The sequence below is a fragment of the Trichosurus vulpecula genome, chromosome 1, assembly GCF_011100635.1.
Source record: "Trichosurus vulpecula isolate mTriVul1 chromosome 1, mTriVul1.pri, whole genome shotgun sequence".
In the NCBI taxonomy this organism is placed as follows: Eukaryota; Metazoa; Chordata; class Mammalia; order Diprotodontia; family Phalangeridae; genus Trichosurus; species Trichosurus vulpecula.
In genome coordinates, this window is record NC_050573.1 from 81,476,378 (window position 1) to 81,489,395 (window position 13,018).

The 13,018-nt window shown below is 49.3% G+C and overlaps 1 protein-coding gene across 4 annotated transcripts; it reads left to right on the top strand.

Annotated features, from left to right (window-relative positions):
* The first annotated feature begins 2,638 nt into the window (after nt 1-2,638).
* On the top strand, nt 2,639-12,246 carry GPAA1 (glycosylphosphatidylinositol anchor attachment 1). Of its 4 annotated transcripts, none has more exons than XM_036740761.1 (13): nt 2,639-2,719; nt 4,787-4,880; nt 5,450-5,629; nt 5,822-5,933; nt 6,344-6,491; nt 6,721-6,822; nt 7,314-7,510; nt 8,314-8,510; nt 9,954-10,107; nt 10,298-10,390; nt 10,786-10,985; nt 11,121-11,297; nt 11,488-12,246. In XM_036740761.1, exons 2-13 carry the CDS (start codon nt 4,807-4,809, stop codon nt 11,729-11,731), a joined length of 1,878 nt encoding a protein of 625 aa, XP_036596656.1. In that variant the 5' UTR covers nt 2,639-2,719; nt 4,787-4,806; the 3' UTR covers nt 11,732-12,246. The 4 variants fall into 4 exon arrangements, with proteins under 4 accessions (XP_036596656.1, XP_036596658.1, XP_036596659.1 ...); XM_036740763.1 differs by having other exon boundaries at nt 2,647-2,671; XM_036740764.1 differs by having other exon boundaries at nt 2,653-2,694.
* The last annotated feature ends 772 nt before the right edge of the window (nt 12,247-13,018 follow it).

The window sequence follows — 13,018 nt, forward strand, 5'->3', positions numbered from 1 at the left end:
GGACCATTAATGAAACGGAGTACTTTCAAGAATCTTTGATGAAAACACCAGAGCTGAGAAGGAACTTTGAAATACAAATACAAAATCCAAGGAAACCTAGGTAGGTAAATTTATGTGAACAACTGGAAAAGGCTGATTGATGATGTAGTAATATCATTCTAATAGAGGAGAAACAAGAGCTGTTTCAGAACCTTTATTTCTTTAAAGGATTTTGAGGTAATTTAAGAAAAAACACATCGGGGGGGGGTGGATTGGTTCTGTTCTGTTGAGTTTAAAAAGGGGAAAGAAAAGGAAGGGTCAAAAGGAATATACTAGCATAGAAAGGAGGAATAAGGGAGTGGGATTTTCTACTTCTCCTAACTGGAGTGAACAAGAAGAAAGAATATAGAAAAAGCAGGATAGGAGGAGCAAGCATTAAATAAACCTCACTTAACTGAAGCAGACAAAGCAGGACTGAACACGCAACCTTCTATAAAACAATATTTGATGTAGAAATGTATGACTCAGAAAAAAACCAAGGTTAGCGAGAAAGGCTTAAAAAAGCCATTGAAACTTTTTTTTTTAATGCACAGAATAGAACTAAAGGAAGCATGGGCAACAGGACAGTTTTGGAAATGTGTATGCCTTCCTTTTTTTTTTCCCCAAGGCATGCCGGATGAAGTGGATATTAATATTTTCATATTCAACCCTTGTTTCATGTTATACTGTGTATATGGGAATGCTTTTTTTTTTTGGTGTTTAGGTTCATAAAATTAAAACAGCTGGATAAATAAATTGGTAAAAACATATATGCTAATAGCTAAATTATCTGTTACCAAGTTGGGGGAGTAGTGATCCCACTCTGAATTTCAGCACCTGAGCAAAAGTTCTACTTATCCTTCCCTAGGTCTGGCTCTGAAAGTAAGGTGCACATGATCAGTGAATAGCTAAACGAATTTTAGCCAGTAGTCCGAGTGAATGACTTTAAAGGTTCCTAAACTATCCTAATCAGTTAACATCTCTTCATTTTAATTTGACCTGTATTAATTCCTGCTATGGTCCTAGAACATCTTTGTTCTGCCTTACCTGAGTATATAATGGTATCCTTCTTGCAACATATCCCTGCTGACCCGGGATTGATTAACCTAGTGAGGCATTCTAGACAAAGTCCATTTATCTACGTTGCAATTCCAGCCAAGTTCACCAAAGAATTCTAGATCGATCATTAAACCTTTTGGTGAAAGCGCCTTTTAGTTATACCTACCAATTTAACCACTCACTAGGTAACATCATGTACCAGCCCCAGGAGAGATCACGCGACCCATGGTGGGGAAAGATAGCGTATAACAACAACACCATAGAATCAATCCTCAGTCACCTCCAGCATCCAAAGGAAAAAAAGATTCCAAGAAAAAAAAAATTTTGAAGAGAAAGAGATAGGTGGAAATTTTATGAAGGAAATGACATCTAAGTTGTGCCTTAGGGAAAGGGAAACACGCCAGCAAACGTTTGAGTGTGTACTCTTTGTGAAATTCTGTGCTAGGCACTGGTGAAAAATGACAGCGCCTGCTTCTCAAAGAGCTGACAATCCAATGGGGGGGCGGGGAGAGGGATGTATATAAATAACTGATCTGTGGGGGAAGGGGATACGTGCAGAGAGAAAGCCCAAGCAAAGGGCTCTGAGAGTGCCTACTGTGTGCAAAGCCCTGGAAAGAGATGGCGCCTGAAGGAAGAGAAGGATTCTGATAGATAGACAGAGCTGGGGGTGAGGGATCCATTCTAGGCATGGGGGAGGGGGGCAAATGCATTAAGATGAGTGGCCTGTACAAGATCCGGGAACAGCTAAGTCACTTGGCTGAAATGGAGTGATCAGGGTGAGAAAAGCAGGAAACTTATTTTGGACCCGAATTTTGAAGGAATTTGGATGCCAGGCTAAGAAGCGTATATACTTTAATTGATGGCTTGGAGGGAGCTAAGGGAGGGTTTTGAGTAGAGGAATAACATAAACACAACAACAACGAATAACGTGTTAGTTAAACCAACGTCATGTTGTTGCTGGACACTGGGCATACAAAAAGGAAACAGTCTCTGCCCTCTAGGAGCTTACAGTTCTACTTGGGGTAGAGGAGGGGAGGACGGTTACAACAGGAATACAGATACTTGGTTTGGGAAGGAGGGCAGAAAAGGGCTTGAAGATAGGCAGAGTATAAGGATCTGAGAGGCGGTAATAGTGTGAAGGAATGAATTCCAGACATGGGCTGTGCAAATGCGTGGCAGTGGAATATGCCGTGTTGTAAGGTTCAGGAACAGTTAGCAGGCCAATTTGGCCGGAGGGGAGAGTGTGTGGACAGTAATGTGAAATAAACCTGGAAAAACGGTTTAGGGCCCCCCATGTTGTGAAGCGTTTTGAATGCCTGTGGATTTGTCTTTTATAAAAGAGGCAACAGAGTGCCCATAGGGAGATTACTCGTGCAACTGGGTGAAGGATGGACTGGAGGTAGGGAAGAGAAGGGAATGAGGCCGGGAGGAGTTCGAAGACCAGAGCTCGGAGAGGGAGCATGCGCCTTCTCGGGTCCCCTTTCAGAAAACCCGGCGGAGGTGCCTGCGCCACAGGACTACAACTCCCAACGTGCTCCGCCCGCGCCCCGGAAGTGAGGGAGTCCTGGGCGGAAGTGGGCGTGTCCCGAGGCTGGTGCGTGAGAAGCTAAGGCGGCTGTGAGCTGGGCTAGGGGCGGTGTGGGTGCGTCCATCATCCCTTGTCCTTCATTCATTTTGTGTGTGTAAGTGTGTGTGTGTGTGCGCGTCTGTGTCTGTGTGTGTGTGTCTGTGAGCGCATGGTGCGCATCCGGAGTGGAGGTCTGTGTGTCAAATTGTGTGTATGAGGGAATCTTCATGACTATGTGCCCGAGGCTCCTGCAGGAGAGGATGCTGTGGGTGAGAGATTGTGTGTGACCGTGGGTGTGATTGAGTGTTCAGACGGATCTGGGAGAGGAGAATGCTCTGTGTGTGAGAGTGGTGTGTGTGTCTGTCTGTCTGTCTCTGTCTCAGTCTCTGTCTCTCTCTGGAGCACACCTGCGCACGTTCACATGGTCGTGTTCCCGCAGATCTTGCAGGAGAGGATGCTCTGGGTGTGAGATTCTGTCCATCTGTCTGTCTGTCTGTCTCGCTCTGTCTCGCTCTCTTACCTGCGCATGCTCTTATGCTCCCGTTTCCACGACCTTTCAGGAGAGGATGCTTTGGGTGTGAGATTCTCTCTGTCTGTCTGTCTGTCTGTATCTGTCTGTCCCATGCCCACTCCTGCTCACATAGTTGCGTTCTGCAGAGCTTACCAGGAGCGAATGATCTGGGTGTGAAATTGTGTTTGTATCTGTCGTCTCCGCGCCTGCGCATGCTCGCACAGTTGCGTTCTGCAGAGATTTGCAGGAAGATGCTCTGGGTGTGAGATTCTGTCCATCCGTCTGTCTGCCTGCCTACGTGTGTGTGTGTGTGTGTGTGTGTGTGTGTGTGTGTGTGTGTTACCTGCGCATGCTGTTATGCTCCCGTTTCCGCGACCTTGCAGGAGAGGATGCTTTGGGTGTGAGATTCTGTCTGTCTGTCTGTATCTGTCGTCTCCGGGCCTGCGCCTGCTCACATAGTTGCGTTCTGCAGCGCTTAAGGGAGAAAAGGGTATGGGTGTGAGATTGTGTGTTTGTGTGTATCTGTTATCTGTCGTCTCCGCGCCTGCGCATGCTCACATAGTTGCGTTCTGCAGAGATTGCGGGGAGGATGCTCTGGGAGCGAGATTGTGTTTGTGTGTGTCACTCACACTTGCGCATGCTCACAGGCTCCGGTTGCGCAGTTCTGCAGGAGAGAATGCTCTGGGTTTGAGATTGTGCATGTGTGTACCTCTCCCTCTCTCTCTCTCTCTCTCAATCTCTCTCTCTCTCTCTCTCTCACACACACACACACACATACACACACACACACACACACACACCCTGCGCATGTTCGCATGTTGGGATCCTGCGGGAGAAGATGCTCTGGGTGTGAGATTGTGTGTGACCATGTATGTGATTGCATATGCTGGCTGATTTTGGACGGGAGGATGCTTCATGTGTGAGATTTTGTATATAGGCATGTGGTTGTGTGTTCCTGCAGATCTTGTGGGAGAAGATGCTAGGTGTGACACTGTGTATGATTGTGTGAATGTATGTGATTGCATATGCTGGCAGATCTTGAAGAAGAGGATGCTCTCTGGGTGTGAGACTATGTATGACTGTGTGTTTGGGTGACTGTTCCTGTGGGTCTTGAAAGGAAGGGACTTTGTATGATTATGTGTGTCACTGTGTGTGCCCATAAATCTTGAAGGGGAAGATGCCAGGTGTGGGGAGTGGGGAATTGTATCTATCTGACTCTATACTTAGGTGTGGCAGAATGTGCATGGTATTGTGGAAATGGCCCTGGACTTGGAATTAGAAGACCCGAGTTCAAGTCCTGGCCGTTCCATTTATTAGTTGTGTGGTCTTTGGTGAATCCCTTCAGCCTCAGTTTCCTCATATGTAAGATGAGAAGGATGGACTTGATCTCCTTCCAACTCTGGCATTTATTGCGTATGTGACTGATTATGTTTGACTGTGTGTGTGACTCAATGACCTGGTCATTGAGTAGGATTAGTAGGAAATGTTGGGCAGGTCATTGTATTGGGATGAAGATAAAAGAAGGTCCCTGCTGGGGGTGGAAGAGGTGATGATGAGTGAGGAAGTCAGGGAATCTCAGAGTGGCTGGTGGTGGGAAATGCTGATTGCATTCATCTGATTCCCCTCCCCAGGTTCCCTTCATCCCCTAGCTATGGGGCTCCTGTTGGATTCACACAGGCGTCGGGCCTTGGCACGGTTGCTTTTGCGCCTAAATACTCCACTCTGGTGAGGGTTCTACCCTGCTCAGCCCTCAGCCATCTGATGGCTCCCTTCTTTCTGGCCCCTTGACCATCCATTCCCCTTCCGGTCCTTGCCCATGTCCAGTGTCCCATCCTCACTCCCGCCTGCCTCCCTTTACCTGGGGTTAGACATACACACAATGTGCCATGCATGTGTGTATGTAAAAGATGCTAACCCAAAAGAAATATCAGCCGTCGTCTCCCAGTTCTTTCCCTGCCTCCCAAACCCAGATTTCTTAGTCCCTGGGAATTGGAGGTGGAGCAGAGGCAGGAAAGAATGACTCCCCCAGAAAGCTGTTATATATTAGATGGGGACCTGGGTCTTTGGGGTCAGAGACTATTTCTGCTTCCCATGCCTCAGTGACTTCCCTTCCCCTCCCCTCCTCTTCCTGCTCCCCCGGGTTTTAGAAGGATGAACTCCTTGGATTTGGCATTTACAAGGTGAATGATAAAGAAACCTTTGAGAAAGGATCGGCAGTAATGTCATTCCTTGTGGCGAACTGTGTGACAGGTGGTTGCCAACGTCTCAGTGCCCCTAACCTGTTTCTTTGTCAGTGTGATGAGCTATTTGGCTGGTGTATTTTGGTTCCTGGGCCTGGCTTTTTCACCACTGACCCAGAATACATACATATCGGAGAATGCTATGGGTTCCACTATGGTGGAGGAGCAGTTTGAGGGTGGAGAACATGCCCTCAGCTTTGCCAGAGATTTCATTGCCCAACGCAGGAAAACAGGGTGAGTAGCAGGTCACATAGACAACTATTTGGGACCTGTGGAAGATCCCCTTTTCAATTGTTATGCCTCCGTGGGTTTCGTTTCAGAGGGCAGGTTTGGAGGGTTCTTCTTAGAGGCAACACTGCGGGGATCCACACTTTCTATAGATCTTGTCTGTGGACATCTGACCCACTCCTCTCTTCCCCTAACCAGAAGCTTGCCTGTGGCCTGGCTGGAGCGGACCATGCGTTCTGTGGGACTGGAAGTTTATAGTCAGAGCTTCTCCCGAACATTGCCCTTCCCTGATGAGACCCACGAGCGATATGTACTGCAGGGGCCACTTGGAGGATGGAGGGGATACTGTGGGGTCATCAGGAGAACAGAAGGGATACTATGGGGGGAACAGAAGAACCACTTACAGGAGATAGAGGAGACAGTTTGGAGTCCCTTTGGAATTTAGTGTCTACTATGGATTCAAAAGGCATTGGTAGAGGAATCAAGGGGACCATTCAGAGGAGATACAGGGGAAATATGTGGCACAGGCCATTTGGGGAGGATGGAGGTTACTCTAAGGGCCCACTGGAGTGGGGAGGAGGAACACCATGGTGGGGGTAATCGGGTTCTGACAGTGGGAAATAGAGCAGCAACAGTGTTGGGAGCAGGTCATGAGTAAAATAATCTGTGTCACCATGTGTCTGTTTTCCCACATGGTGACCTGTGTTAGTGCCTCTGCAGATGGTGTCAGGTACCAACGTGTATGGAATCCTACGAGCTCCAAGGGCAGCCAGCACTGAGTCACTGGTACTCATTGTGCCCTCCAGCCCTGAAACCCTCAATGCCCAAGCAGTAGGACTGCTGTTGTCCTTGGCTGCTTACTTCCGGAGTAAGGGCATGGGTGGTGGGTAATGAGGAGGGGGATAAGGAAGTGAGCTGGGGAGAGTGATCCAGGGGTAACTTTCTGGGGCTGACTCTGGGATAGGGGTTGAACCCTTGGGACTGACCCTTGGGGTATGGACCAGGAATGACTCCATGAGGTTTACCCTGGAGGGGCCCTGACCAAGTAACTGACTGCCTCCTACCGTCTCTTCTTTATCCCCGCCCCTTCTGCCCAGGTCAGATTTATTGGGCCAAGGATATCATCTTCTTGGTGACAGAGCATGACTTGCTGGGCACAGAGGCCTGGCTAGAAGCCTACCATGATGTCAACATTACTGGTAAGACCCTCTGGTACTCTTCTAGGTCCCTTTCTCGTATAAGACTCCAACTGACCCCTTCTCTTAATAATAATGTTAAGTCTGTGAGAGTAACCTTCTTGCTCCCTTTATCACATCATGGTAAAAATGTGATCCCTACCACCAGGGAATATAGTCTTAAGACCCAGAGTGAACCATAGAATCCCAGAGCTTGAAGGGAACTTAGGGGTCATCTAGTCCAGCCCATCTCTGAGCAAAAGTCACTCCTTCAAATCCCTCAAAGGCATTCCCCAGTCTCCAACTGAAGATCTCCAGTGAAGGGGAACTGACTCTTTGCTAAGGCAGCCTACATGGTCCACTTTAAGATAGCCCTCCTTGTTAGTTCAGCTCCTTTGTTTAACACAAGAGCAAACTGAGGCCAGAAGTTAAGTGACTTGCCCAGGTCATACAGCTACTCTCAGTTCTGAGTCCCACTGTGCTGATGTCCCCCTTTTCCCTTCTCCTCCCTACAGGGATGCAGTCATCTGCACTTCGGGGCCGCGCAGGAGCCATCCAGGCAGCAGTGGCCCTGGAGCTGAATAGTGATGTGGTCACCAGCCTGGATGTGGCTGTGGAGGGCCTGAATGGGCAGCTACCTAACCTGGACCTTCTCAATCTCTTCCATGCCTTCTGCCAGAAGGAATCTCTGCTCTGCACACTGCAGGGGAAGGTGGTACTGGACCCTGCTCTCCACATAGCTGCCCTGGCTGGGTAGGGGTATTCCTGGTGGGAGATGTCCTGTCCTTCTATCCATCCCTTCTTCCTATAGGTGTCAGTGCTACATAAGATGTTCTGGCTTTCTATCTTTGCCCTCACACCTTCTGACCTGGTATTACCCCTCTCCTTTCCTCCACTCTGTTACCTATAGCCACAACCAGATAATATATCTCAGATGGGAGTCTTCATCCTACACACATTGCCTCCTTCCCCTGACCTTATTGGATCCTGTGGCCCTATATTCCACTGCTGTGCCCTTCTGACTCTCTGCTTTCCATTGCTCCTCCCACAGTTGCTATACTCCAAATGGACTATCTTTGCTGTGGGCATCCTCAACCTCTTTGTGTCTCCCCATAGCCATCATGGTTAGATGGTGTGCCCTTGGTGGGGCTCCCTGACCCTCTGAATCCTTCTGTTGCCCTTGTAATTGCTAGGGCTGGATGGAGCTCTCCTGCTAGGGATATTTATACCTTGGTGCCTTATGCTCCCCTTAAAGGCCCAAGCTAAACAGGGCATCCCAAAGATGGGATGGGGTGACCTAGCCTCTGAGCCTCTATGCTTTACCATAGATACAGCTTCCAAACTGGGTTCCCTGGATCCCCTGGAAGTATTCTAGCCTTCTGACCCAGTGGGCTATCTCCATAGGTACCCATACTTGACTGGGAACTCCCATACCTCTGTACTTCCCTATAGCTGGCCAGGGCCATCCATGTTGGAGGGTATTCTAGGCCATTGACCCCTGTGTTCCTTCCACAGCTGCAACACTCAGACTGGGCATCTCTGGGAGGCTCCCTGCATGGCCTACAGACATTGATGCTCATGGTCCTGCGTCAGGCTTCTGGCCGCCCTCATGGGCCCCATGGGCTTTTCCTGCGCTACCATGTAGAAGCCATCACCCTACGTGGTATCAACAGCTTCCGCCAGTATAAGTATGACATGACTGCTGTGGGCAAGTAAGTAGCTAGGAAGGAGTAAGAGTGAGATGGGCAGCACCCCTTCAGGGGGATAGGTAACCAAAGGAGGTCAGCTGATCTTGGGTAGGCTTCTAGCCGGGCCTCTGTCTTGTCTGATCTTTGTCAGCCTTCCTCTCACCCAGGTAACTAAGGCACTTTTGTAATAATAGCTGACATTTCTAAAACCTTAAGCATTATACAAAGCACCTCTTACAAAAAGGTAATTAATGCAAAAATTCTTCTGCTGTACCAAGAAGTACCTCCTTCCCTTCCTCTCTCTGCTTTTTAGTAGCTGGCTAATCTCACTGTTCTTCAAGAGCTCCTTTGCCCCACCTTAGCCACTATAGCTCCCTCCCATACTCACACACACAGCATAGGGATTCTAGGGTCCAGAGTGTCCTCTCTGTCTCCTCTCTTCAGCCTGGGGCAGAGGTTGTCCTTCCTTTTGTCTCTGGATGAAAACTTTCTTTTCTGTCCCATGGCCTGGTCCTTCTCTCCTCTTCCTTCCGCCTCTCACTATACCTACCCAACAGAAATTTAGTACCCACTATGTGCAGAGCCATATGCCCAAAGCTGGAGAAATACAAAGTTCAGAAAAACTAGAGTCCCTGCTCCTAATGGAGCCAGACTACCAGTCTGGTAGGACGATAAGGCAGCAATGTAGATAGCTCTAGGGCACCATATGGCATGATAAGGGCTTTGAGAATTACACAGCAAAATGCAATGTGTGATGTCTGAGCAGTAAAGTCATTGCCAACTTGGGTGGGGGAGTGGGGAAGAGGAATCAGGAAAGGCTTCGTAAAAGAGTTTTTTGAGTAGGGCTTTAAAAACTCAATAGAGAGAACAATGTGAACCATGAAGCCTATGTGGAGGAGAGCAAAAGGCATATTTGGGGGCCAGAAAGGAATCTGGTTTGGCTGGATTATGGTGTGGAATAATATGAGATGAGGATGGAAAGGGAGATTGGCATTAGGCAATGGAGAACCTACCTGTCCTCTGATTACAGGCCCTGGGCTAACACTTGCAGCTGTCCCTAAGGAGGCTTCCAGTCCTTTTTCACTAGACACCCCTCAGGGATTTACAGAAGGCTACTTTTAAATGCATAAAATAAAAAAAGTAGGATTACAAAAGAAACCAAAGTCACAGATCTCCAGGTAAAGAACCCTTGATCTGGTCCAGACCTCATTTGACAGACAAGGAACCTGCGATGCAGCGTGAGCAATTGACATGGCCAAAGCTGCGCAGTCCAAGCCTTGGGTTTGAGTCCTTCAAGCCCTGGCCCAGCGTTCTTTCCCTTTCATCCTGCTGCCTCTCCGTCTGTCTGGCAGCTTTTAACAGATCCACTCCAGCTCATTCTCATCTTGGCGCAGAGTGCTGTGGCTCCATGTCAGAGGGGGCTTCCTTGGGGGACGGCTGACTAAGTGGATCACCTTCCTTCCCCAGGACCTTGGAGGGAATGTTCCGCAAACTGAACAATCTTCTCGAGCGACTGCACCAGTCCTACTTTTTCTATCTCTTGCCATCGCTGTCACGCTTTGTCTCCATTGGTCTCTACATGCCTGCCATTGGCTTCCTACTCTTCATCCCTGGTCTGAAGATATCCTTCCTTGTGTGTGCAGGTGTTGGGAATGGGGACAGGTGGCAATGGGAGGTTGCCTAGGGACTCAGGGAGTATCCCCAGATGAACGATGGAGAGGGAAAGCAGGACAGGCTGGGAATCATGTGATCCGGTGGGGTGGGGATAGAAAGGATCTCCCCAGTCTTGTCATTGTCCTTGACTGGGTCATGCCCTGGAACTGTGGGTGAAGCTCAATAAGGTGGACTTCGGCCCTGAGGAGCAGTCAGGCCCCAATCACAGCCCTGCCCAGCCTGTTGGACAGGTGAGAGGATAAGGAAAACCCACTGAGGGTGGGGGGTAGAGTTGTTCACAGTGGACAGGGAATAAAGACTAAGTCTAACCTGCCATTGTACTTGGAAATGTAGCACTGAAGGGGAAGAGATCTTGTTCTCCCCAACCATTCCCCTCTGCCTGTCTGACTTGGGTCTTAGAGTTCTGTTACATCCCACCCCCACCCCAACACACACACACCAAGCCTACCCTGGGGAGCAGCTCTGATACTAATTCCCTGCTGGTTCCTCTATTGTGCTTCCCCCTCCCCATTTTGCCCCAAAGTGTAATGCTACTCCCTTGTGATTCTGTGCTACCCCCAGAATATGATTTCACCCCTGTGACTCTTCCCCATGTATATGACTTTGATTCCCTGTGTCTTTCTAGGATGGCCGAGGTGTGGCCCTTACCCCTCTGGTGGCCCCTGTGCTGATATCTCAGGCCACCGGTTTGGCCCTGTACCTCTTGCCTGTCATGGGCCAGCATGTGGCTGCCCAACACTTCCCTGTGGCTGAGGCTGAGGCTGTGGTGCTCACGCTGCTCGCCATCTATGTGGCTGGCCTGGCCTTACCTCACAGCACCCACCGGTGAGCTCCTACAGGGATGGGGCTCATGGCAGCTACTGTTGAAATATAGTGGGGAAGACTCGTGGTAGGGTGGGATGGCTCAGATTGTGTGAGTATGTGGTCTGAAACCTCTGAACCATGTCTCCTTGTCCCCAGGGTCGTGAGCAGCACTCCCCGAGGCCCAGACAGTGGATGGATGGCCCTGAAGCTCCTAGCCCTGCTGTACCTGGCAATACAGCTGGGGTGTATCTCCCTCTTCAACTTCTCCCTGGGCTTTTTGCTTGCTGTTACCATGGTGCCTGCTGCTGCCCTCACCCAGCCTAGTGGACCCAGGTCTGCATATGACATACAACACTTGGGCCCCAATTTACCCTCTACTCCCACCCTAATACTTACACCCTAAGCAGTGTTTTCCTCCCTCCCCACCCCAACTTGGGAACTCCCCATCTCCTGGATTCTCTCTCCCACCCTCTCTACTTGCTGGAAATCATCCCCTGATCTTGCCTCTTTTTCCCCTTCCTAGGTTTCTGTATGCAGCGTTACTAGTGCTGGTGAGTCCAGGGGCCACACTCCTGGGCAGCCTTTTCCTGTGGCGTGAGCTGCAGGAGGCACCCCTGACGCTTGCCGAGGGCTGGCAGCTGTTCCTCAGCGCTCTGGCCCAAGGTGTCCTAGACCACCACCTCTATGGTGCCCTGCTTTTCCCACTGCTCTCCCTAGGCCTCTACCCTTGCTGGTTACTCTTTTGGAATGTCCTCTTCTGGAAATAATGACCCCATCCTCATCCCTCATTATCCCTTGGGCTTACTGAAACCACGAGGGAGCTGGGGAATAGTCCCCTCGTGTCTGTGGTGAAGAATTTTATAAATGTACATACAGTTGGATGGGCTGCTTGAGGTCATCCAGCCCAACCTCATCTTTTAAAGAGGAAAACAGTATTGGAGCAGGGAATAGACAAGGCCACACAGCGAGTTAACAGAGCTGGGACTCTAACTCAGGCCTTACCTGCCAGCCAAGGTTCCTAGGGTGACATTCCCACAGCCTTTGGCAATCCTTACTTTAATACTACCTGGGGACTAGTTAACCCAGGGCCAGTACCTACTGCTGGAAGGAAGTAGGACTGTATGTCTTCTTACAGTGGGGGCAGGGAGGCTGAGGAGGGGAAAGGAAAGTCCACACATGCTCCAAAGCAGCAGTTTGATTGGGTTGCTTTGGGAGGACCTCCCTGTGTGTTTCTCCCCCATCCTAAGGAAATAAACAGGTCTGGGGGGTTTTTGTGTGTGGATTCTGTGGATTTCTTGGTTCCTGATCTTCCTGATCTAATCCTTTGTGGGGGAGTCATAACAGGTGGTGGGTTGAGGTCAGCAGCCCCAGAGAGACCACTTCAGTTCCCAGGATTGGGGGCATGCAGAGACGAGAGGATGGACTTCACTGTGTATCAGTCAGTACCATAAGATTTGGGGATTTTAGTGGACTGCAGGGTTGATAGGAATTAGTACTGTACTAGGTCTACCCAAAATGCTAATAGGACCTTCAGCTACATGGGCAGAAGCCTGGTGTCCAGAACCAGAGAGGTGATGGTCCTAATGCATTGTTACCTGCTCATAATACGTATAAAGCATTATTTCAAGTTCTGAGCACCACATTGCTTAGGGCAGCTAGGCGAGCGTAGTAGGTAGAGTGCTGAATTTGAACTCTGAAAGACATCGGGGTCCTCATCTGCAAAATGGGGAGAATGATAGCACCTACCTCACAGGGTTATTGTGAAGATGAAAGGAGATGAAATATGTAAAGCACTGTACTTTAAAGCACCCTATAAATGGTAGCTGTTATCATTTTCAGACTCTGATAAAGCTCCACAAAAGGTGACTCTTACACCTCATTGTAACAACAATGCTGCTTGCAGCTGCTGTAAGACCCAACAACACCAGGAACGAGAGCTGCTGGCACAGGTTCTTTGATCTGCTTTTCTAAGGAAAGCAACCTTAAGGGGTTAACAGTCTCACTTTAATCAAACATGCATGCATCATTCACTTAGTTCAGGGGGAAAAGCTAGC